Source organism: Acomys minous (genome assembly GCF_964271855.1).
Source record: "Acomys minous genome assembly, chromosome: 13".
In the NCBI taxonomy this organism is placed as follows: Eukaryota; Metazoa; Chordata; class Mammalia; order Rodentia; family Muridae; genus Acomys; species Acomys minous.
The window spans coordinates 87,482,622-87,505,984 of NC_140495.1; the positions used below are offsets into that span (position 1 = coordinate 87,482,622).

At 44.4% G+C, this 23,363-nt stretch overlaps 1 protein-coding gene and 1 pseudogene across 3 annotated transcripts in view; one reads left to right on the plus strand and one right to left on the minus strand.

The window, feature by feature from the left end:
• MCU (mitochondrial calcium uniporter) overlaps window positions 1-12,982 on the minus strand; it is a 172,038-nt gene extending 159,056 nt beyond the window's left edge. The window contains exon 1 of one of the 2 annotated variants that reach the window (XM_084753597.1): window positions 12,798-12,982. In XM_084753597.1, the coding sequence (XP_084609723.1) occupies window positions 12,798-12,944 (147 nt within the window). In that variant the 5' untranslated portion in view covers window positions 12,945-12,982. The remainder of the gene's footprint in view (window positions 1-12,797) is intronic. The other variant, XM_084753598.1, reaches the window with a different exon arrangement.
• A 9,325-nt stretch (window positions 12,983-22,307) lies between these two features.
• On the plus strand, window positions 22,308-23,127 carry LOC311580973 (small ribosomal subunit protein eS24-like; annotated as a pseudogene). The gene is made up of 2 exons: window positions 22,308-22,602; window positions 22,971-23,127. The product of its transcript is annotated as a small ribosomal subunit protein eS24-like (transcript).
• Window positions 23,128-23,363: the final 236 nt, after the last annotated feature.

Genomic DNA, 23,363 nt, shown 5'->3' on the forward strand with positions numbered 1-23,363 from the left:
GGACTGAGGAAGGGCTCTTAGGGGATCCACTGAACATGATGTAATCCCCTTTTGACTGGCACCCCTAGAAAATTCCCTCCCATGACAGAAAATTCCCTCCCTCACTCTCTGAGTGAGTCCCTTGGTGAGCTAGCCTGTCAGTGCTTCCTTCTTTCTCCTGTGATTTTTCTGGTGCTGGCTGTGACCTTTGCCCCATAGCTCTAAGGCCTCGGCCTATTGCCTTTTATTTTTAATCTTACCAGAATACTCACTTTAGGCCAAAAAATAAAATAAAATAAAATAAAATAAAATGAAATAAATACCTCTTATAGTTCCCTTTCATTCTTCTCCTTTGCTGTTTCAAGCTTTAGCAATCATTAAAAAGAAAGCTATTACATATTTCAAGCTCACCCAACTTTGTGGTATTTGACCACGCTAAGAATTATAATTCATTCTGAATCAAAGACCAAGGCAGGATAGATATTAAAAATAAAGAAAGCCCTGACTAGAGTTCAGCCCTCCATTAAACAAATCAATATTCCAAAATTCTGTAATGTGTTACACTAACACTCTGCCTTACCACCTCAACCAAACTTAGAAAAAAAAACTGTCAAGATTAGGTCAGAGCTACAACACTGAAAATTTATTTAAGATTTATTTTCTTTGGACTTTAAAGATAAAATAAAAACATCAGGCATGTGAATATATATCCTTGGATTTTTAAAAATTCAACAATAGCTTCTGACCAGAAAATTCCTTTACCTCTTTATCTGGAATCTTCTGACACCAGCACTTACAGATCAGTGAAAGAGGAGCAAAAGAAACTGGCCATCTAAGACAGACTGACATAACCTAGTATTTTTCTCTTAAAAAATGAAGGAGGAGGAGGAAGAGGAGGAAGAGGATGAGAAGAAGAAGGAGAAGGAGAAGGAGAAGAAGAGGAGGAGGAGGAAGAAGAAGAAGAAGAAGAAGAAGAAGAAGAAGAAGAAGAAGAAGAAGAAGAAGAAGAAGAAAGCTCTTTGATAGTGTTAATGTTAATACCATCATTAGGTTTGTACTGTTTCCACTATTTTCAGCTTCTCTTTTAAAGTATCTTGATACCCAAATTCTGTTTTAAAATGAAGAATAGGTTGTTACCGCAGTTGGCCACTTGCCACAGCCTGATTCATGGTAGCTAGCAGGGGCCTGGCAGTGCAAAGATGACGCTACGGTGTGGGCAGAACGGAGACTGCGAAGGTTAACTCCCAGACAAACTCCCGCAAAAATCTGCCACTTTGGAATGTAGGTAGGGAAGGAATGTGGCGCGGGTAGCACCTCTTCACCCAGTTCCCTCCTGTCTTCTGCAGAGCCCGGCGCTGCCCAGCTCCCACCACACACACACAGACAGCGACTGACTGCTGTGCTGCTCTCCTTTTTGTGTGGTGCTGGGGCTAGAACTCAGGGTCTCCCACACGCTAAGCAAACACCCTACCCCTCAGCGCCACTTGCTCTCAACCTAGCAGTTCTAGAAGCTCTCCAAGACCACAACTGCTTCTTAAAACTTTAGACCACCCTGACTTTTTCAGCACAACGCAAACTCCTTCGAGATTATTGGCTGTTGCACGAATCAGAAGTCAACCGGTCACTACAATGTCCTGGCTGAGAACAAGATGATCTATAGCTACGTTTACCCCAGAGCTGAAGGATCCAGACAATCGTCTCTGGGATTGTTTAGCTCACTGACTCTCATCCATCAACAATGATTGAATAGCTAGGCTCTTGACACTGTACTCCGGCTCCGCTCCTGGAACTGGAAGACTTTATGGGCTTCTAGCAGCCCACCAACACTATAACTATAACCCCTGAGTATCATGAACAACTAGCCACTTACCAAGTTCCTCCTGCTACACTTTCCACTAATGTAACTACAACAGAAATGGAAACATTTGTCTCAGGCTAGCATGACACAATTAAGAACTGATTTACTAATACAATCCTATCACTTTGATGGCTTGGACCTCTCCCAACTCTCCAAATCTTGGCTCCCCAATACATCTGCACCTCTTCTGCCATACTCACAACAGTTTGGATTAAAAAGAAGAGGGGAGGAGGAGGAGAGAGTCAATGGCAACCACGAAAGAGAACAATAAAACTACAGCCATAAATGACTCTTTTAAGGGCGGTGAATATAAGGTAGATACAAGGTATCCGATGAAATTATAGAAACTGCCTTGATGAGGAACTACAGGGCCATTTGTCTTACTCCAAGCTCCTGCCTTCATTGCAAAAATGAAACATGGATGTTCTATTTAAATGAAGCCACACAATGAAAAACAAAAAGCTACTTGTAAGAGTTATAAAAATAAACTATGGGGCAAGAGAGGTGGCTCAGCAGTCAGGAGTGAGTACTGCATATTGATTATGCAGAGGACCAGAGTTGAACTCCTAGCGCCCACATCAGAAGGCTCACATCCACCTGTAACTCCAACTCCAGGAGCTCTGACGCCCTCTGCTGGCCTCCATGAGCACCCACATACATGTGGCATACACTCCCATACACATACACATATATAAAAATGATAACATCTTTTTAAAATGACCAACCAAACACAGTGGCACCTTAATCCCAGCATCCATGCCCATCTCACACACACACACACACACACACACACACACACACACACACATACACACAACAGAAAAACACTCACAAACAATAAACAAAGAAGCTCTTAAGTTTTACCAGTCTGAGCATTCTTACTTAACTGTCAAAAAAAAAAAAAAAGTTAAGACCAAAGAGAGTAAATGTTGTGCCCAAGATCAAATGCATGAACTTATGCTCATGGAAAAAAGAAGAGAATTCACATTACTGAGTATCATATCATCACGTGGAACCTTTTATTACTTTAAGTCTGGTGGAAAACACAGACAGACACACATTCATCACCTCTTCATTCAATTATCTAAGAAAATGAATAGAATCCTGATGCTTTGGCTATCCTTCTCTGAAGATTTCAAGCCCACCCACAGCATCACAAGTGCCATCTCTTCTGGAGTGATGTCCGAAAGTCTCTGAAGACCCACACAGTTAGCAAAGAAATAGATGCCACATCATATTACAATACCTAGAAGGTCAGAGAACCTCTGCTTTTTAAGTGAACAGCTCCAGAGTATATGTTTTCGTTTTAGCCTTGCACCCCTTAAGCAATGAGAGCAGTTGAAGAACCAAGAATCGCTTGTATTTACGTTTCTAATGTAGAAAGGAAGATGGGACAATTTTACTAAAAACTCCATGCTTAGGCATGCCCACTGAAGGGGAAATGGCCTTCTCCTGCACCAGACAACCATGTGCTGAATTTGAATCTTCTCCCAATGTGAAAATAAATGTTGAGGGTGACGAGTATGTTTCCTTATTTGAATATCACACAATGCGTACGCAAACCAAAACATCCCATAACAGTTACTCATAAGCAGATATAAGTATGGTTTTTATTTGCCAATTCAAAAAGAAAAGAAAAAAAGACAAGACCATTATCCTGCAATGCTCAATTGTCTGTCCTTTAAGGGACTCAAAGCTTAAGGCCATTAAAGAGCTCTCTATCAACACATACAGTCAAAACCGGAAAGCTAAAAAGAACGAAGCCCAAGAAAATTACTCAAAAGTCCTCCTCTAACGACATAATACAAAGGGCTACTGCGCAAAGCTTTGGGGAGAGTACCACACACAGAACGCAATCACTGTGCAAGGATTTGCCGAGTGCTCTTCATGCTGTGTATGCCTTCTCATACTGCTGAGAAAATCTCCTAACGCTGTGAGCAAGGGAGGGAAGTCAGCTCTGTGAGAAGGTGGGCATCTGATTTGATATATAAATGTAAATTTAAAATAACTTAATAAAAGCACATTTTAATTCAAAATTGGAAGCACAAAGAAGAACACAAGAGGGATATTTAATAAGAATATAATAATCTTTGTGCCTGAGGAATAAAGTTGGACCTTGAATGAAACTGCCCTCAACCTGGTGCTGGCAAGCGTAGCCCATCAATTCTACCTACGGAAGCGCTTTCCTCTCTCCCTACCATGCCTGTCCTCTCTCTAGCTAACCTCCTACTTCAGCCATTTTTTCCTGACCCACTGAACTGGCTGGCCCTTTAATGTCCTCTACCTCTCTGGTCCCATGAGTTTTTGTTGTTGTTGTTGTTGTTGTTGTTGTTTTTATGTGCATTGATGTTTTGCCTGCATGTTTGTGTGTTTGAGAGCATCAGTTCTTAGAGTTATAGACAGCTGTGAGCTGCCATGTGGGTGCTGAGACTTGAACTCAGGTCCTCTGGAAGCGCAGTCAGTGCTCCTAACTGTTGAGCCATCTCTCCAGACCCTAGTCTCATCCTCTTTACCTGTCCTTTAGACCAATGCCAGCATGACCCACATAAAAGTATACACTGGATCAAGCGAGTCTCCTACTTTGTATCTTCAGCAACCCATCTATTGACAAACAATGGTTTCTTCTTTTTGCTTGTTTGTTTGTTTGTTTGTTTGTTTCAAACTGTGGCCTCTTCCCTTGCAAAAACAACTCAAAACGGTCCCTAGAAGTATCTCTTAAACAGAAAAGAAACAACATGGACCTCATTCAAAGCAAAATCACTGTTCCATAAAATATTCCTTTAGTTTGACCTGTACACAGGCATACACAAATACACACACCGGGTCATTCTATAACACAGGGTCCGTGATGGCCTGAGTCCACAAATGGCCACTGCTGCTCAGAGTAGACTTTCAGCTACTTGGCAAGTCACTTCACTGTCATCACAGAGGTTGGGGCCAGGTTCTTGGGGGGTGCCAGGTGTGTTTTTCGTGTCTGTTTGTGTGTGTGTGTGTGTGTGTTTTCAAGACAGGGTTTCTCTGTGCAACAGCTCTGGCTGTCCTGGAACTCACTCTGCCTCTGCCTCCCAAGTGCTGGGATTAAAGGTGTGTGCCACTGCCGCCCGGCTGCCAGGTGTGCTTTTCTAGTGTGTGTCCTAGACAAGATGTGTCACCTATGGCTGGACAAACCACTTCATCAGTCAGAGGTAACTCAGTTTCCCTGTCTGTGAAATGAGAAAAGTAGCAGTACCCAAGTAACTCAAGAGTTGAAGGAGATTTAATATGAAGTGCTTGGTGAAACTGATAAATATTATTATTGGTATCACCACTACCGCTCACCTTAACTGATCTTGTCTGTACTGTGCCTGTAACAAACTCCCTTATACTGTCATGTCACATCTCCATGCCCCTTGAAGCACCAAGCACACTTTTCCAGTCCTGACTGCAAATATTGCTTCCTGTTTTAGCTCCTGTGAAGCCGCCTCAGTGAAACCTCCTTCCCAGTGGCAGCAGGTAGTTCTCAGCACTCCCACCCAACCTCCATAAGCACTGGAGTCCCACGTGGCCGGCATTGTGCCCCACACCTGTTATCCCAGCACTCGGGAGGCAGAAGCAGGTGGATCTCTATGAGTTTAAGCCAGCCTGGTGAGTTCCAGAACAGCCAGGGCTACATAGAGAAACCCTTGTCTCAGGGGGGGAAAAAAGGAAGGAAGGAAGGAAGGAAGGAAGGAAGGAAGGAAGGAAGGAAGGAAGGAAGGAAGACGAAGTTTAAAAACCATCAGCAGCACAAGGAATCACACTGCTTATACAATGCCCCCAGGCTAGATTGTACACTCTTGTTTGACCCACCAAAGGTGGCTACATTCCATAGCACACTGGCTCAAGGAAATTCTAGACATAATTTCCAAGTGATTCTGAATAGTTTAACCTTTGTATGTGGACCATTTTGTCACAGAGTGCACTAGAAACATTCTGGGAGTATCCAGTATAGAAGCAATACTCAACAATTATCACCTTTAGTAGGACTATTTAGCATTCCAGATCAAATTAGCAAGATCCCTAGGAGGCAAACCCAGTCAGCCTGTCTGCTAGTGCCTAAAGGAAATGTGGGGAAAAATTTAAGGTTGGGTTAGGAAGGACCTTGAGGTCTCTCAGAAGGAAAACTGCAGCAGCCGCTTAGAAAGGACGAGGCAAAGGGGAGCAGGGGAGACGAGAGAAAGGCAGAATCAGTTTCAGCTCAAAGCCAAAGCCTTTCTTCCATCCATCCCTAGCACCAAAATAGTCTCTGGTACTTAATGACAAATAAACCCTCCTCAATGCCCACATCTACAAAACTGGGTAATAGTGACTCTCATGGGGTTGGTGGTGAGAATTAAAGGGCTCTCAAAGATCTTTCTACACTGCAGAGGTTAGGCAGTACAAGCTAAATCATTTGCTCTGCTGGGTTTTTTTTTTTTTGGTTTTTTTGGGTGTTTTGTTTTGTTTTGTTTTTGGACAATTTATCAGTCACTTTAGTTTTCTCTGCATCAAAGTTTAAAGCAGACATTAATATCTTGAAACGTCCTGTAGCATCATTCATAATAGACAAGGAGCCTGACACAGACCTGCCTTGGGAGGCAAGCTAACTTAAGAATTTTGGGACCTATTAAGACCGCCAGGACACAGGCTGTCCGCCTCTGCAACTTTCTGGAGATTGTTACAAGTATTCGGCAAACAACCAAATGGACAACAGCAGAAAACATGCAAAAACTGAGAGCTTTAGTAATGATTCAAGGAGGGTAAGCGCCACATCTTTATGGATTAATAAACTGAACGTCACAGAAAACAACCCTTAGGGGGAAAAATCATTATGTTTAAGAGCTGTCAAAATATGATGTCTTGTTACCCAGTTACTTCAGAACTGCATAAAAAAAATGCTTAGCCAGGCTGTGGTGGCACACACCTTTAATCCCAGCACCCGAGAGGCAGAGAAAGGTGGGTTGCTGTGAGTTCGAGGCCAGCCTGGTCTATAGAGCTAGTTCTAGGACAGCCAAAGCTACACAGAGAGACGCTGACTCAAAAAACCAAAAAGAAAGAAAAAAAATAAAAAAAATAAAAAGGCTCTCTTTAGCATGCTGTTAGATCCAGTTGGTGATATAATTTACCAAGTTATATTTTTATGAGCATAAAAGATTCAAGCCTGTATACAGTTTATGGGCCAATAGCTCACTAAACTTATTAAAATTAATTTGCTTGATGTCAACCTTCATTTTTACACAGCTGTCTCACTGCAAGCATTTAACAGTCCACAGAAATAAACAGTTTGTTTCTCCCCTTTGCTTTCAACCTATAGAGGGCAGATTTTTTTTTTTTAAAGATTTACTTTTATGGGTTTTAACTATGAATGTGTGTGTATCGGTACATGTGTGTGGGTACAGATGTCCACAGAGAAGGCCAGAGGTGGCAGTGGAGTGCCCTGGGGCTGGAGTTACAGGAGACAGGGAGCCGCCTGGCATGGCTGCTGGGAGCCGAACGCTGGTCCTCTGGCCGAGCAGTAAGAGCCCTGAGCCCTCGAGCATCTCTCCAGCCCTGGCAGGTGTTTTCGAAGCGTTTGTGGTCCAGCTTGATCTGGACCAGAGAGTATATGCTCAAGACAGAGTCATCTTACGTTCTTATTCAAAGAATTGTACCCCAATTAACTATTTTCCAATTGACCTTTTTAAACCAGTGTTGGCACTTTAAAGCAAACTATGCAGCCGTGCAGTTTAGTAGGAAAAGAGCCAGACTGGAGAATGAGGAACACCTCTGCATTCACGGATACCATGAAAACAGCTATTTCAGCACTCCCACACCCCTGTTTCCTCCAGGGCAGTGGTTCTCAACCTTCCTAATGTTGTGACCTTTTAATATGGCTCCTCATGTTGTGGTGATCACCAACCATAAAGTTATTTCTTCGCTACTTCATAACTGTAATTTTGCTACTGTTACGAATATAATGTAAATACCTGTTTTCTGGTGGCCTCAGATGACTCCTCTGAGAAGGTTGTTTGAAACACACACTCCCCTCCCCACCCGGGTCACGACCCACAGGTTGAGAACCACTACTCTAACTTCTATTCTAGAATTGTTTGTGCAAATAGTTATAATTTTCCCAATAATGTATTCTAGTCATTTTAACATATCTGTGAGCCCTGGTTTAGCATCAATCAGTCCAATTAAGGAGAAAGGTTCAAAAGCTAAGCAGATATCCTGAAATATTAAAATATAATCTTGACCTTAATCCCAGTGCTTATTCACATAATGGCATCATACTGCAAAAGACCTAATCTCAGCCAGGTGTGGCCCCAAAATTAAAAAATAAAAAAGGTTGGCTGTCAATTTATTGTCTTTGACTACATCATTCTTAGCGGTGTAATTTCTATTTAGATTTTCTTCTTCTTCTTCTGTGAAGAGTTCCACAGTGCATAAATAAAGTCCTTGGAGCCTTAAAAAGATTGAATAGTCAGAATTTGACAAATAAATCCAAGTTTATTCACTAAAATATTTTATGGAATTCAAAGCAAATAAGATATTTAAGATGAATAAAAGGGTGTCTTGCCTTCTTAAAAAAAAACAAGTGTGTTCTAAACCAATTTATCCAGGACAGTTAAGTACTTTAGTAGACTGAGAGCAACACATCTGGAGTTTGACTGAAGCATCTATTCCCAACCACCTGGGTGGTCATTATACTTCAGCTGGTTATGAACAGAATGCTTCTGATCACCACAGAGCTAACCCGAGTACCAACTGTTCACACCAATCCATCACCAAGAAATGCAACATACAACCAAAGACATCACTCGCATCACCATGCTTAAAGTGGTTTTTCAGATTTGGCTTCCTTGGCAACAGGCTAAAAATGTCAAGAGGGGAGGGGTGGAAAGAGACACATCTTAGCTTTATCTCCCCAGTAAGATAGGGAGTGGGAGAATGAAATATTTGGAATACTTGTCCATCTGCATCCTGAAAATAATAAATCCTATCATGATTTAGAAGAGAAAATGGGGAAAAAAAAATAAGAGGCAAGAATCACCAAAGGTAAGATATAAATCAAGCCTTCTTGAACCAATACCCATTTAAAGGAATCTCAATCCCTAATCTATTATTTGCCACAAATATAACCTCACAAGTTGCTCCGCTGTTTCATTAGATTTATGAAGTGAGGGTGTTACATAGATGGGAATTGTACATCAGTCTCCGGCCTGAAACGGACCTTAGACACAGAGGAATGACTAAGGGTGGTTATGGCTGAAATTCAGCCACAAAGTCTGCTTAGCAGTAGGTACATTTGGGACATCGGAGGACAGCACTGGATGCAGCAAAGAAAAAACAGAGCCGGGCCAGGAGAAACTCCAGAGAATTAGGGTTTGAGCCTAGAATTCTCATACAGGCCTATGATCCCATGCAGGGGAATCACTGCAAGTTGAAGACCAGCGTGGACTAACTGCATGGGTAGGTGGAAGCCACCTCTCTCTCCCCCTACCCCCAGGAAGTAGGGGAGGGGAGACTGTGCATCAGGCAAAGGAGCCTCAGGTACGCTGCAATAGGATTGCTGCCAAGAACCGGTAATGGGTGGAGAAGGGGTGCTGCAAAGTGTAACAGTGTAACGCCAGTGTATGCTTTTGTAACTCAGCACAGAGGCTGGCCACCAGGAACTGCCAACACTCAGGCTGTCATAATCAGAGACGAAGCCGTTTCATTTAGCAAAGGAATTGCACAGCCCACAGGGAAAGGCAGTTCCCCTGGAAAGAGCGTCTTTAGAAATAGTAGCCGCCTTCACTAATCACACAGGAAGGTATGCAACAAACAGTTTATATTCGCTGCAGGTGCTTGCCAGTTGAATAACAGCAAGCTCTTTACACAAGGAAGAAAAATCAGACTGCATGATGCAAAAAACACTAAAAATGCCATGTACCTTTACTCCTATTTATTCCATTGAAAGATGTCCTAAAGTCAGATTGCATGGGTACACATTGTTAGTTTCAGCTAGGTGGAAACTGAGGCAGAAGGATTTTTTTGTTGTTGTTGTTTTGGTTTTTGGTTTTTGGAGACAAGGTTTCTCTCTGTTGCCTTGGCTAGCCTGGATTCACTAGGTAGACCAGGCTGGCCTCAAACTCACAGAGATTCACCTGCCTCTGCCTCCAGAGATGTTGGGATTAGAGGCGTGAGCCACCACGCCCATCTAAGGAGGATCCCTTGAGACCAGTAATTAGAGACTTGCCTGGACAACAAGGTAAGACTTGATTTCAAACACTGTGTTGGAGAGGAGGGTGAAGTATGTTTTAATGAGGGTGTTAGAAACAGTTATGTTTATAACTGTGCAATCACATTTACTATTTTATTCAAGCTGTATTTGTTTTAGACTCACACACTGTTTAAAACAATGACTCTTGACTTGGCCAAGCATGGTGGCACATGACTATTATCCCAACACCAGGGAGACAAAAAAGCAGGAAGAGAAGAGGCCTCTTGGCTTCAGCTGCATAGTGAGACCGGGTCTCAAACAAACAAACAAACAAACAAAAAAGGTGACCCAAGCCAAATGAAGAGGAAACTATTCCTATGACCCTTGGCTCCAACTTGCTGTACCTACTACTGCTGAAGAAAAGTGGCACAAGTTGGGCATGTGATCAGGTTCGATGCAGACTGCCATCTGCTGCATACACAGGATGTCCCCACTCAGCCCCAGTGTCTCCCCAGGTAGGAGCATCATAAGAACAGCTATTGTTTGTGGCAAGTCGTTTGTCCCATAGTCACCTACTACATGGGTCTCCAAATCATATCCGCTTTTGGATTCCTACTCATGTAGGCTTTGAAATACAAAGAATTTCCTGGCAGACGATTAGCTAATTTTATAAGAGAAGGGAGAGATGTAAAGAAAGGCAACTGTAGTTTATTATACAATAAAAAGAACACAAAAAAGGGAGTCATAACATCTGGGCAGGAAGGGGGGGTCTCACCAGCTGTGTAATCCTGGCCAACTCTCCTTTCTGGCGCTTAACTTCAGGCTTGAATTATAATCAAGAGTTAAATCCCTAACAGGCAGCTTTCAAATGGGACATCATGTGAGGAATCATAGAAAATCAGATGAGGTTACATACACAATGGCTTTAGAGCAACTGGACAAACATTCTAAATCTGTCCCTACATATTTAAATAATCAGGCTCGCCTCTTTTCAGATCTTAGACTCCTAAGTTCATTTACAAGTCACCATTCCCATGACAACACTTCTGCCCTTCAAAAATAACACGTGTTTAATTGTGCTTTCCGTTGGAAGTCAGCTCATCACTTTTACCCACCCCGGGACAGCACAGGAGAACACTGTCTGAAGTAACCCTACAAGGAAGACACTCGCAGACGGGTGCATTTGCGTGGTAGAAAATACATGAGGCACAAATTTTTAAACAGCCCTTGAATACCACACCCAAACAGTATTTTTAAAAAAACCAAACTGCCAAATCAGAAGATGTCTCCTTCAAAAACAAGGATAACTGGGTAAGTCTCCCAATGGTTCAGAGGGAAAAGCATGCCATCAGATTTTTGAGGGTGGCCTTTATGGGTTTTCAGAGAACACAACTGGATGGAGGCTTTGAAACAAGCAAATCAAAAGTGAACTATAGAAAAAGTCGGCTCCCACCCAAAAGCTTCAGCAAAGCAATGTCAGTATGCCAAATATGAAAAAGTACGATTTTCTCACAAGAAGCAAGATCAGGTCCGTAACTATGGCTAATAATAGCAATACTATCTCGCATTTGCAGAGCCTCGGTTCTTTTCATAGAGCTTTCCCACAAAGCGCACAGGTCTGGAGCTACCCTCTCTTTAAACCTCCAGTCCTTTCCTCTTAGGAAACAGGGAACCAGAGCAAGACAGGTCATAACACATGGGCTGAAGGCACCACCTCGCTCTACTGGGCTGGCTGTAGTGGGCCTCCCATCACCACACTATACAAGTTCACCTTATGAAACTAAACCTACACTTGTTCTCCCAGAGTTGGCCAGAGACCAGCACATATGGGCCTCGAAAGTCCAAAACAAGGGAACCTGCTGACCTGCTAGGTCAAGAACTCCATGCCAAGCTCTTGTAACCCCCACCACTACACACACACACCTACCCAGGCTGTTGAGACAGAATTCCTTTTCTTTGCCAGGAAATGAAACCCCGGCAAGAACTGGTTAACAGAACCACCAAATCTCTGCCTCTGCGAACAACTTGCCATGCTGCCTCTCTTGTGCCTGCTGCCCTTCCTTTGGGCACCCATGTAGCGTGAAAGCCAACCCTCTGAAGGGACCACTGGGACCTTTAAGGACCCGAGGGGATGGTGCTTGCCTCCTGAAGCAATGCAGCATCCAGCTCGTGGGAGCCGGTTCCCAGAACACACACATGCAGGGACCTGATCAGAGAGGGATAAAGTTTGATATTCCTTCCTGCGCGTTGCTAGGGGGCCATGAGAGAACGAGGCAGCAACCTCTTGGGGTCCTGGGGTGCTCTCCGGGAGACAGTTCCAAGCAGCATGGCACTGCCACTCTCCTGACACACCGGCAACCGCGGCAACTCAGGACGCCCCAAGGCGCCCAGAGGAGGAGAGAAGGGGACAACTTGCACCGGGCTCAGTTCGGGAGCATGGGAGGAAAGCTGTCAGGAACGACGGAGGGAGGGACCGAGCCCGGAGGCGGGTCAGGGAGAGGTTCAAGTCCCGTGTCTTCCCCGCCCTGGCGTCCCCAGTCCTGCGGGAACATCCCTGCTGTCGCCCCTCCTCCTCCTCCTCCTTCTCCTCCTCCTCTCATGCCTCCCGCCCGCCAGCTCGCCCTGCCTTCTCAGCCGCCGCCGCAGGCGCTGAAGGACACGGCGGCTCAGTGGCCCGCCACCCCGGGGCGGCCGCGAGTTGAGGGAAGTCACCGGGCGCCCCGGCCTGCCCGCGGCTCCCCACGCCGCCCCGCCCTCCCCGGAGCCGCGCTCGCTCACCGTCCGGTGCTGCTGGTGCTGCCGGTGGCGGCTGACACCCAGCCCTGGAAAGCAGCCGGCAGTCAGCGCTCCGCAGCCGCCGGCTCCCCCGCCGCCTCCCCGGGAGCAGAGCAGCAGCAGGAGCGATCTACCTGCGGCGGCCGCCATCTCTCAACTGGAAACGGCGCTGGCTCAGGCAGCGCAGCGGACGGCCTGGGCGTGGCCAAGACCCGCCACTCAGCTGCACCAGGCCAACTGCAACCCTGAATTAAGTCACTGAGGCGGGGCTTCCTGGGAAACCCAATCAAAAGGCGGGTGAACCCCGGCTTCGGGCTGTCTGTCACTTTCAGAGTTACCTTAGGGGCAAATTCTAGGGAACCGATCTTTACTCGAGCCTCTTGGAATGGAGCAGTAAGGGATGAATGGCACATTCGATTTGGCTAATCTTTACCAAGCATAGTGACATAAGAGAACTAGGCAAATACATATCTTTACAAAGCTTGTTCGGAGTTGAGCATCCAATTGGTCATATTAAAGAAGATTGGCTACAACTCTGGACCACTTGCCTAAAGTTAGCATCCATAACGGATAGCACTTGGATATGCCAAAACTAACCCTGAATCATAACGTAACCCAGTGGCAATGCTGTGTAACGTGATACAAAGTAGAATGATTGTAGCATCAAAATCCCAGGATAAACAGAGCGCGCTACACAATTGAAACACCCGATTCTTTTTCACAGCACCTTTAGATTGACATTCCCCTTTATTAAATAAACTACAAAAGCAGAAGGTGGCAATGTAATGAAACCATTTTAGATGAACCAAGCTTAATCATTTTGCTAAAACAGCAAATAGAACACAGTTCAGAATGACTTTGTGGGTGGGGGGGTAAGTCTCGTTATCTTGCCCAGGCTGGCCTGCTTTGTAGCCCAGGGTGGCCTCAAACTCCCCTCCGACCCCACCATTTCCAGTGCTGGGGGTTGTAGGCATGTACCATTACATCCATCATAAAATAACTCTTTGTTGTTGTTATTGTTGTTGCTGTTGTTGTTGTTGTTTGTTCTGATTTTTGTTTGAGACAAAGTCTCACTCCATACTCAGGCTAGCTTTGAACTTACAATTAATCATCCTGCCTCAGCCTCCTGAGTGATAAGATTACAGGCATGCACCATCATGCCCGGCTTGGACTGACCTCACTCACTTGAAAACACTAATTTCCAAAGGACAATGTTTTTCAACCTGTGGGTCTTGACCCCTTAAGTAGGCAGATTTACAGGGGTTGCCTAAGACCATCGGAAAACACAGATATTTACATTATGATTCATAATAGTAGCAAAGTTACAGTTATGAAGTATCGAGGGAAATAATGTTATTGGGGGGGGAGGGTGTCACCACAACATGAGGAACTGTATTAAAGGGTCACAGTATGAAGACACTTGAGAACCACCGCACAGGAAACAAGTTCATAGCGAGGGTGTGTTGAATGCTGTATAAGAAAGGAGACCAGCAGTTCCTAGATTTTCTTAAATGACTTCCTAGCTGTTATAACGAGCCGCTCAATTCTTTCAGCTCCTTTTTAGATCTGTGGAGAAAATAAATTTTTTTTTTGAAAAATTCTACTAAACATGATTGTAGTTTATATAACCTTATGTGAAGTTTAAAGAAAAAAAAACCTAAACCTGTATTACTTGTTCTAGTAATATTCTTCAAGGTTTGGCTAAAATTGCTCTCCTGGCCAAAGAATGAAGTAGAAAATCTGGGTTAATTCTTAGGCCCTAGCGCAGAACAATAAGATGATAGGCTTCTCTAAGGGAGACCTAAAAGAGCTTTATTTCCCAACAAGTGGAGCCCAGCAGCTGAAGATCGTGCCCCGTCGCAACAGCTGCGAGCAATAAGCCCTCCATGTGGAATCCACGGCGTTGCTGGAACAGCTTCATTCACTCACTATCGCCTCTTGGCCATCTATATTTATCCCAACTGCTTTTCATGTGCACATTTCCCCTTCTCTCTCACTGCTCTGTGCCCTTTTACTCCACTCACGGTGGATTTCAGCTTTGGGGATTTTTTGGTGGTGGTGGTGGTGGTGGTGGTGGTGGTGTTTTTTTTCCTCCCTCTCCTTTGCCAAACCTGTATATGGACCAAGAGTTGTCTGTCTCTATCTCTGCTTTCCACTTTGGGAATTCTTACTGGACTTGCCTTTCCTCTGTTTTTCCAAGTATGGAAGTTAAATGTGTATCCTGTAATACTGGGATTTAGTCCAGGGCCATTAAAAGAAGGAACCAGATGAAGCCAGGCAACACACAACTAGGGAAGCTGAGGCAGGAAGACACGGTGACAACCTAGGCTACATAGCTATGTTTGGGGAAAAGACAAAAACAAAAGAAAACAAATTTGGAAAAAAAGTCACTTTTTTTTGTTTTTGTTTTGGTTTTTTTTGTTTTGGGTTTTTCAAGACAGGACTTCTCTGTGTAACCTTGGCTGTCCTAGATTCGCTTTGTAGACCAGGCTGGCCTCAAACTCACAACAGTTTGCCTGCCTCTGCCTCCCGAGTGCTGGGATTAAAGGCATGTACCAACATGCCTGCTTTTTTGCTTTTGTGTGTGTGTGTGTGTGTGTGTGTGTGGTGTTTTAATGTACACATTGAAAACTACAGACACTGCTAAGAGTTTCAAACCTCTATCCCAAAACGCATCACCTCATATCTGTGAGAACTAAATCACTGATGCACCTAAGTTAGGCTACCTAGTTAAAGGATCTACCAACCAAGCCAGCTCCTTAGAATGTAGCTCTAGCAATTGCTCTAAACAGTTGTCAGTTATCTTCTCCCAGGATAAAAAGCACAATAAAACCTCCCCACAGCTGCAAAGGATGACATGAGTCAGTTGGTCAAGTTTACTAAGAAAGACACGGTGCGGTTGCTCATATGAAAGGAATCCGCATACCTAAGAGAGGCTCACAGTCATTCGCATACCAGGAAACGCGCTAATCACTCTAGAACTGTGGTTCTCCACCTCCCTAACACTGTGACCCTTTAATAACAGTTCCTCGTGTTGTGGTGACCCTCAACCATAAAATTATTGTCGTTGCTACTTCATATCTGTAATTTTGCTATTATGAATCATAATGTAAGTATTTTTGGAGATAGAGATTTGCCAAAGAGGCGACAACCCACAGCTTGAGAACCGCTGCTCTGAACTTCTGTTCTAGAGGGCCCAAAAATAGCTGAAGGAAGACCCCAGACTCAATAGTATGTAAAAACAAAGAGCAAAGCAGGCATGGTGGTACACACCTTTAATCCCAGCATTCAGGAGACAGAGGCAGGTGGATCACTGTGAGTTCGAGGCCAGCCTGGTCTACAAAGTGAGTCCAGAACATCCAAGGCCACACAGAGAAACCCTATCTTGAAAAACCAAAACCAAAACCAAAAAAAAAAAAAAAAAAGCATCAATTCTGCAGAAACAGCCTACAAGCAGGGGTCAACAATCCATACAAAATGCCGGTGACCCCAGCCAAAGGCGCACAGGCCTTTTTATAGGGAACTAGGGGACTTTTAAGAGACTGTACTATCTTCTAATTTGATTGGGTAGGCTAAGGAGCAATCACAGGAGGCATAGGCTGATAGGCTGGGGCCGAATGGCCAGTCACCAGAGTTACAGTCCAGAGGCACTCACTTACAGGCTGATTGGCTCAGAACTTTCCTGAGATCTGAGGGGCCGGAAACATCCTGTTATGTGACTCCAACTGGGAATGACTAGTGCTGGCCAGAGCCTGTGGGGGCTACGTGACTTCTGCCACGGCGCCATGGGCCGGGGGCTACGTGACTTCTGCCACGGCGCCATGGGCCGGGGGCTACGTGACTTCTGCCACGGCGCCATGGGCCGGGGGCTACGTGACTTCTGCCACGGCGCCATGGGCCGGGGGCTACGTGACTCTAGCTTCTGGCCTTTTAGCAATGTCTGACCCTCTCAATAGCTATATAGAAGGTCACGCATAGTTTGTAAGAAGATAAAGAAAACTTCAATGTCTTCCAATAAAGAGTCAGTCAAGTCAATTAGACATTAGTTTCTCAACAGGATATTATTCAACCACTTAACAAAAGTAACCATCCATGAGTCAGGCATAGTAGTACATGCCTATATCCCAGGACTTGGGAGGCTGAGTTCAGGACCAAACTGGGCTACATAGTGAAAACTTATCTCAAAATAATAATAATAATAATAATAATAATAATAATAATGATGATGATGATGATGATGATGATGTGTGTTGGTATGTTCTTAAAATCCTATTTCTCCTATTTCAAATATAAAAATAAACAACAATGAAAAAATTGTCCTACTTATACTTTTGCGCTTTATTTTAATCAAAAGACCAAAAAAAATGATGTATTTATTTTTTATTAAAAGTGAGCTGGGCATAGTGGCATATATCTGTAATCTCAGTGCTTGTAAAGTGCACAGATAGGGCTGATCATGGTGGCACATGCCTTTAATCCCAGCACTTGCAAGACAGGCAGGAGGATCTCTGTGAGTTCAAGGCCAGCCTGCTTCTACTTTGAGCCAAGATGGCCATCCAAGATAGCCAAGATAAAATAGTAAGACCCTGTCTTTACATACATATATATATAGCCCTCATTTCTCTCTACTGGCTATGAGAGAAATAAGGGTGGAGATCAGATCTGGGGAGAGTGGGGCCAGGAGGACAGAGGATCTACAGAGAGAACAGAAACTGTGCATAGGGGCAGCTCTGGGACAAGCTGGAGACCTAGGACAGGGTAGACTTTGGGGAGGACATGGGGGTGACTCTACTGAGATTCCTAGTAGCAGGAGTCATGGAGACTGAAGAGAACATCCTCTAACTAGGATGGACTCCTAGGGGAGGGAAGGGAACACCAACACACCCACAGAAACTTCAACCCCAAATTAACCCTGCCTACAAGATGTGCAGGGATAAAAATACAGTAGAGATTGAGGGAATGGCCAACCAGTGTCTGGCCCAACCAGAGACCCACCCCATGGGAGACAGCCAACCCCTGACACTATTAATAATATTCTGCTATGCTCCCAGACAGGAGCCTAGCACAGCTGTCCTCTGAGAGGCTACACCCAGTAGCAGATCAAAACAGATGCAGAGACTCACAGCCAAACATTGAGGGGAAGCAATGTTGTGGAAAAGTGAGGGGAAGGATAGAAGGACCTGGAGGGGACAGGCGCTCCACAAGGAGACCAACAGAGCCAACTAACCAGGGCCCAGAGGGGCTGGTGGAGACTGAAGCACCAACCAAGGACCATGTACAGACTGGACCTAGGCCTCCTACACCGATATAGCTGATGGGCAGCTCAGCTCAGGTTTCATGTGGGTCCCCTAGCAAGGGGAGCAGGGGCTGTCTCTGACATGGACTCTGTTGCTAGGCCACAGGGGAAGAAGACTCGCTCAGTCCTGATACAACTTGATGAGCTGGGGTTGTGGGGGAAGAGGAGGCTCTCCTTTTCTGAGGAATAGGGAAGGGAAGATGAAGGAAGAGAGAGGGAAGGTGGGAATGGGAGGAGAGGATGGAGGGGGCTACAATCAGGATGTAAAATGAATAAATAAATTATATATATATATGTATGTATGTATGTATGTATACATACATACACACACACACACACACACACACACACACACACACAACCAGGCAGTGGTGGTGCACGCCTTTAATCCCCAGCACTTGAAAGGCAGAGGCAGGTGAATCTCTGTGAGTTTAAGACCGGCCTGGTCTACAAAGGAAGATCCTGGACAACCAAGGCTACACAGAGAGACCCTGTCTTGAAGAAAAAAAAATTATATATATAATAAAATATTACATGTTATAGTATATATTATATAATTTAGATGGTAAGTCTAAAGGAAAAAACATGAGCCTTTAATCCCAGCACTCAGGAGGCAGAGGCAGGCAAATCGTTGTGAGTTCAAGGCCACTCTGGTCTACAAAATGAGTCCAGGACAGCCAAGGCTACACAGAGAAACCCTGTTTCGAAAGAAAAAAACCAAACAGAACATGAAAGCACATTGCCTCAGGGAAGTTTTAAGAGATACCTGCTCTTTTGAGTAATTTAAATTGTTCCCACCTGCATATTAATTTTATAATTTAAGAACATGGTCACTACAATATCCATGCTTGCACAATTGTTTTTATTCCAATCCTTAAAAACAGGTTAAAATTTTAAAAGCTAAATCTAATCAGGGCATATTTCTTGGAGCATGAAACTTTAAGCTGTTTCTCTAGTAGAAATGGGTGCTGAAGTCACCTTCCAGCTGTGACTCAACTCAATGGAATCTCTACCTAAGAGCTCCAGAACAGGTAGGGTGGACAGGTGAAGCACACACACTGACTCCAGCTAGCACGAAAGGAATCTCCTCAGAGGCTTGCCGGCTGTGTTTCCTGACTCACTGATAATGTGAACTATTATTCAAGAGGTATCAGCAATTCTGAATGAACAGGAAACAGTACATTAAAAAGAAGGACAAAAGGAAAGGGTGTAGCCTTCAGATATTTATGGGGAGTCACGGCCCAGCCCTACTTGCTCTTTAGTTTTGCCTCCCTCTCTTGGAACACCATCATTGCCACTTCCCTCATGTACCCCCATTAGAAATAACTTCTCCATCACCTGCGACTTCCTCCTACCTGGGCTCATTGGTGTTCTTTCTCTGGCAGCTTGTCTACAGAAAATATTTCTAGTCAGTATAGCTGAGAGAGGCCCAACTACTCCTAAAGCCTTTTTCATATACATATCTATTACAATATATTACATCTTTTCCTCGGTATATATATTTTTACTTCACTATACACATAAACACACTCGTGTTCTCCTTGCTTTTCTCTATTTCCTTCAATAGTCTCACTGGTCCCAACTCTAACACAGACCCACTCCATGTCAGAAATATATTTACATATCCCTCTAAAAATGTTTCTCAGCAGGAAGCTCGTGCCCTGGTTTCCAAGGGATGACTGACTCCATACTTTATAACTCAGACGACCCTGTGGTCTAATCCTCTGCAATCTTTTCTTTCATGCACGGAACTCCAAGAAAAGGCAGAGTTGAGAAGGGCAGGACCTTTTCAGGTAGGATTGTCTTTGTCCATGTTTCTCAGAACCCTGAAAGGCCGGCAGCAGATTTTAAAGCTGTCTTTTTATGTTGGGTTGGCTCGTGGCCTCTTACAGTCTTTGATATTAACTAGACTTTTCGATCTAGGGAGCCTTTTGTCTCTCTCTCTAGAGTGATCAAAGTTATTAATTTTGTACTCAAATAAGGCATGCCTCCTAAGTACATAGGGATCCAGCTCACAGGGTTATGAAAGCCAGCACCATCCGGAGTAATAAAAGGCCTGGCTGGCATGTAGTGGAATTCCAGACGGTGAAGTGGCTTCTTGCTTAGCAGTCCCTTCTCCACAGACCTGTTTCCCATGCCCTAAACTCTCCTCAAAACTGCCACCCCCCAGCTTTTTGCTTCTCCTGTCCCCATAGCCATCTTGCTTTTGGGGGAATGAATATAAGTCCAGCCTGCTCCGAAAGCAAACATCTAGGTAAAACTGAGTCTCCTTCTTGCAAGCTCTCATAATGTATGCCTTTCCACCCCAGTTGCTCGGTACTGGTTCTGAGATAGTGTGATAACATTCTGGGATCATTAGGCCTCTTTGTTTGTTTGAGGCAGGGTCTAATGTAGCCCAGGATAGCCACACACTTGCTAGCATTACTGATAGGAGCCACTATCCCCAACTCTCATTAGACCCATTTGATCAAGATAAGTTGTCTGACTTGGCCAGTCTCCTTACAATTCTAAGTGTATTCTGTCACAAATTCCTTACCCCGCTGCCTTGGGCCTGCAGTACTCTTCCAGGTTAGGAGCTGCCAAGCTGTCAAGTCAGCTAAAGTTAATTCTAGACGATGTCAGTTGTTCCTTCAATTGTCTGTTCTTCACAACACTTAAATTTATACACACGTCCAATGGTTGAAGGAGAAATAAACATGTTTTTGTTTAGATCCCTAGTGTGGCATGAGGAACAGACTTGTGAGAGAGCAGAATGTTTTTCCACTTAGAAGTCAAATCACTTTGTCAGGGAGTTTGGGTGTTGCCCGCTGAAAACATCCTAGTGGAGACTCTGAGAGGAGATATATGCACCTAAAACAAGAGGCTTGAGAGAGATGACTTGGGATTGTTTTGTCTGTTCATCCTTGCACTTCGAGAGACGCTCTAGAGAGAACTGCTCCAGGGAAGGCTTCAAGGCTCTGGGCTTCCGGCTGAGGCTCTGGGCCTCAGCTGCTGTTCCAGGTTCCATCAGCAACCTTGGTTGAATTGCAGATTTGCTGAGGTCCTGCTGACTACACCAGGAGAATCGTTTCTCGGAACTGATATCCTTAAGGTTTCATTATTGTGTTCTTTAATCTTCCTTTTCCTATTGTTTGGGTTAGTCTGGTTGTAAGTGAGGTACGCTCTGCTAGTGAGTTCATAATAAAGTATCATTGTTAAGAAAATTGAGTGCACAAATGGTAATACCTAAAAGGATTTCACAAAGCAGAATAGTCTACACAAGCCTCCTTGGGCTGGTTCCTAGCCACATGAATCTGCCTGCTTCAAGGTGAGATACAACTTTAATAGTATGCCAAGTTTGGCCCACATTTCAGCTCCTCTGAATCTAAACTAAGTTGCTGTCAAAACTACTGTATTTCTCCTTGGTTTTGATAAGCACGTACACCGTCGTTATCAGTATTGACTTCCGAGGGAAAGCATAGAGGTTCCAGGCCACGGGCTGCCGTTGGTGGGAATCAGGGGGGGTGGAAGAATTTGTGGGCGGGAGCTTGGGCAGTGCCGAATGAACAGGTGCAAGGGCCACTCTTTAAATTTAGCCACTGCCCTTGGCATCTTGTCTCCCATCCGTCATTTACGGCAACCGCTGCTAATTTGGAGAGGATCAAGGGGTGGATAACAGGAGGGAATCATATTTCTTATGGGACAAAAGGGAGAAATTTAGCTTTTAAAAAACTAGCCTAAGGAATGAAAACACCAACTTTTGGAGGATAAACACAGTTAAGGGGAAGGAAATTGTTCAAGGAGTCATTCTGAATAAAGCATTTTAAAAGGCATTCTTAGCTGCCAGGATATGGGAGCAAAATCGTCTAAAATTTGGATGGAGAGAATAATTTCTAGCAATTCAGAGTTTGGATGGGAGAAGGAGAAACGACTTGGATAGGTGCATTGCATGCCTCACCCCATAAGCCGGTCAGTCCATTGATATCACATGAGATCATTAATCAAGAGACAGTCAATGACCTGATAGAAGAGATAGGCATGATGCCCAAAATTTCTCCAGATTCTCACTCTTTATAACTCTTTATACTAAGTATCTCTTTTTCTGCGATATTCATTTAACTCTCCTAACCTTGACCTTGAAATGTAATCAATTTTTCCATCTAACATTTACCAATTATTGAAAAGAATGAAAAATCTTATTCATTGTCTCTCTTGGCAGCTTGGGGACCACCACCATCATGAATGAGACAATAAAGATCCAGCCCAGGAAATCCAGGACTGGCCATCTGCTTCAGAGGAAACAAACGGCCGTTGATGTCCTTCACCTGGGGGGAGGCCACAGTAGAAAAGACAGAAATTCGAGAAAGGCTAGCCAAGAAGTATAAAACCACACCAGATGCCATCTTTGTTTTCCGAGTCAGAAGCACGTTGGTAAGTGGCAAAACAACTGGCTTCAGCGTGATCTATGATTCTTTGCACTATGCAAAATAAGAATGAGCCTAAACACGGGCTTGCAAGACACAGCCTTTATTGAATGAAAATGAGGACCTGAGTGTTCCAAGGCATGGCTGAGGAGAAGGGTGTTATTGTTCAGCCAGAGGCATCTGGAAGGGTCCAGTCTGAACTGAACCATGAGGAGAGAAAGTGGGGCGGAGGAAGAGAAGAGAGAGTGGAAGAGGTAAAAGAACAAGAGAGGAGGCCAGGAGCCAAGAGCGGGGGACCAAGAAGAGAGAGAAGAGCCAAGAGAGCAGGTGACAGAAAAGGCTAGGCTATATAGGAAGGAGGAGCCGGGGAAGGGATGGCCTGTCGCTGGGTTGGAGAGGTGTAGGGGAGTGGTGGGAGGAGCCACAGGCACTGAGCGAGACTTGCCCAAGGTTTCTTTGGGACCTGACATTTATGAGAAGAAAGACCTCCAGAAAACGGAGAAAGGAATGGGAGAACAGAATGAAGAAGGTCCGGGGAACCTCAAAGGCCAACACTGGTGCTGCTGAAAAGTGAGCAGAGACAGGCTGCAGCCAAAGGAGAGGGGATTCAAGGCATCACTTGAGATCTGCTGTCATGGTGCCAATTTTAAGACAGGGCTACTAAACTAAAAGCTTGCATGATGTGTCAAAAAAGAAAAGAATGGGAGACCTCTATAATGATTTTTGCTAATGATTTTTGCGTTATCGCAGCATCAATTTCAATGTAACACTCACCATTCAAGGTTCCAGCATTGCCTTTGTTGCTGAGCCTCCTTGCTGTTGCTTTGCTGTTAGTTTTGTGCTACAGAGTATAATTCTACTTAAATAACT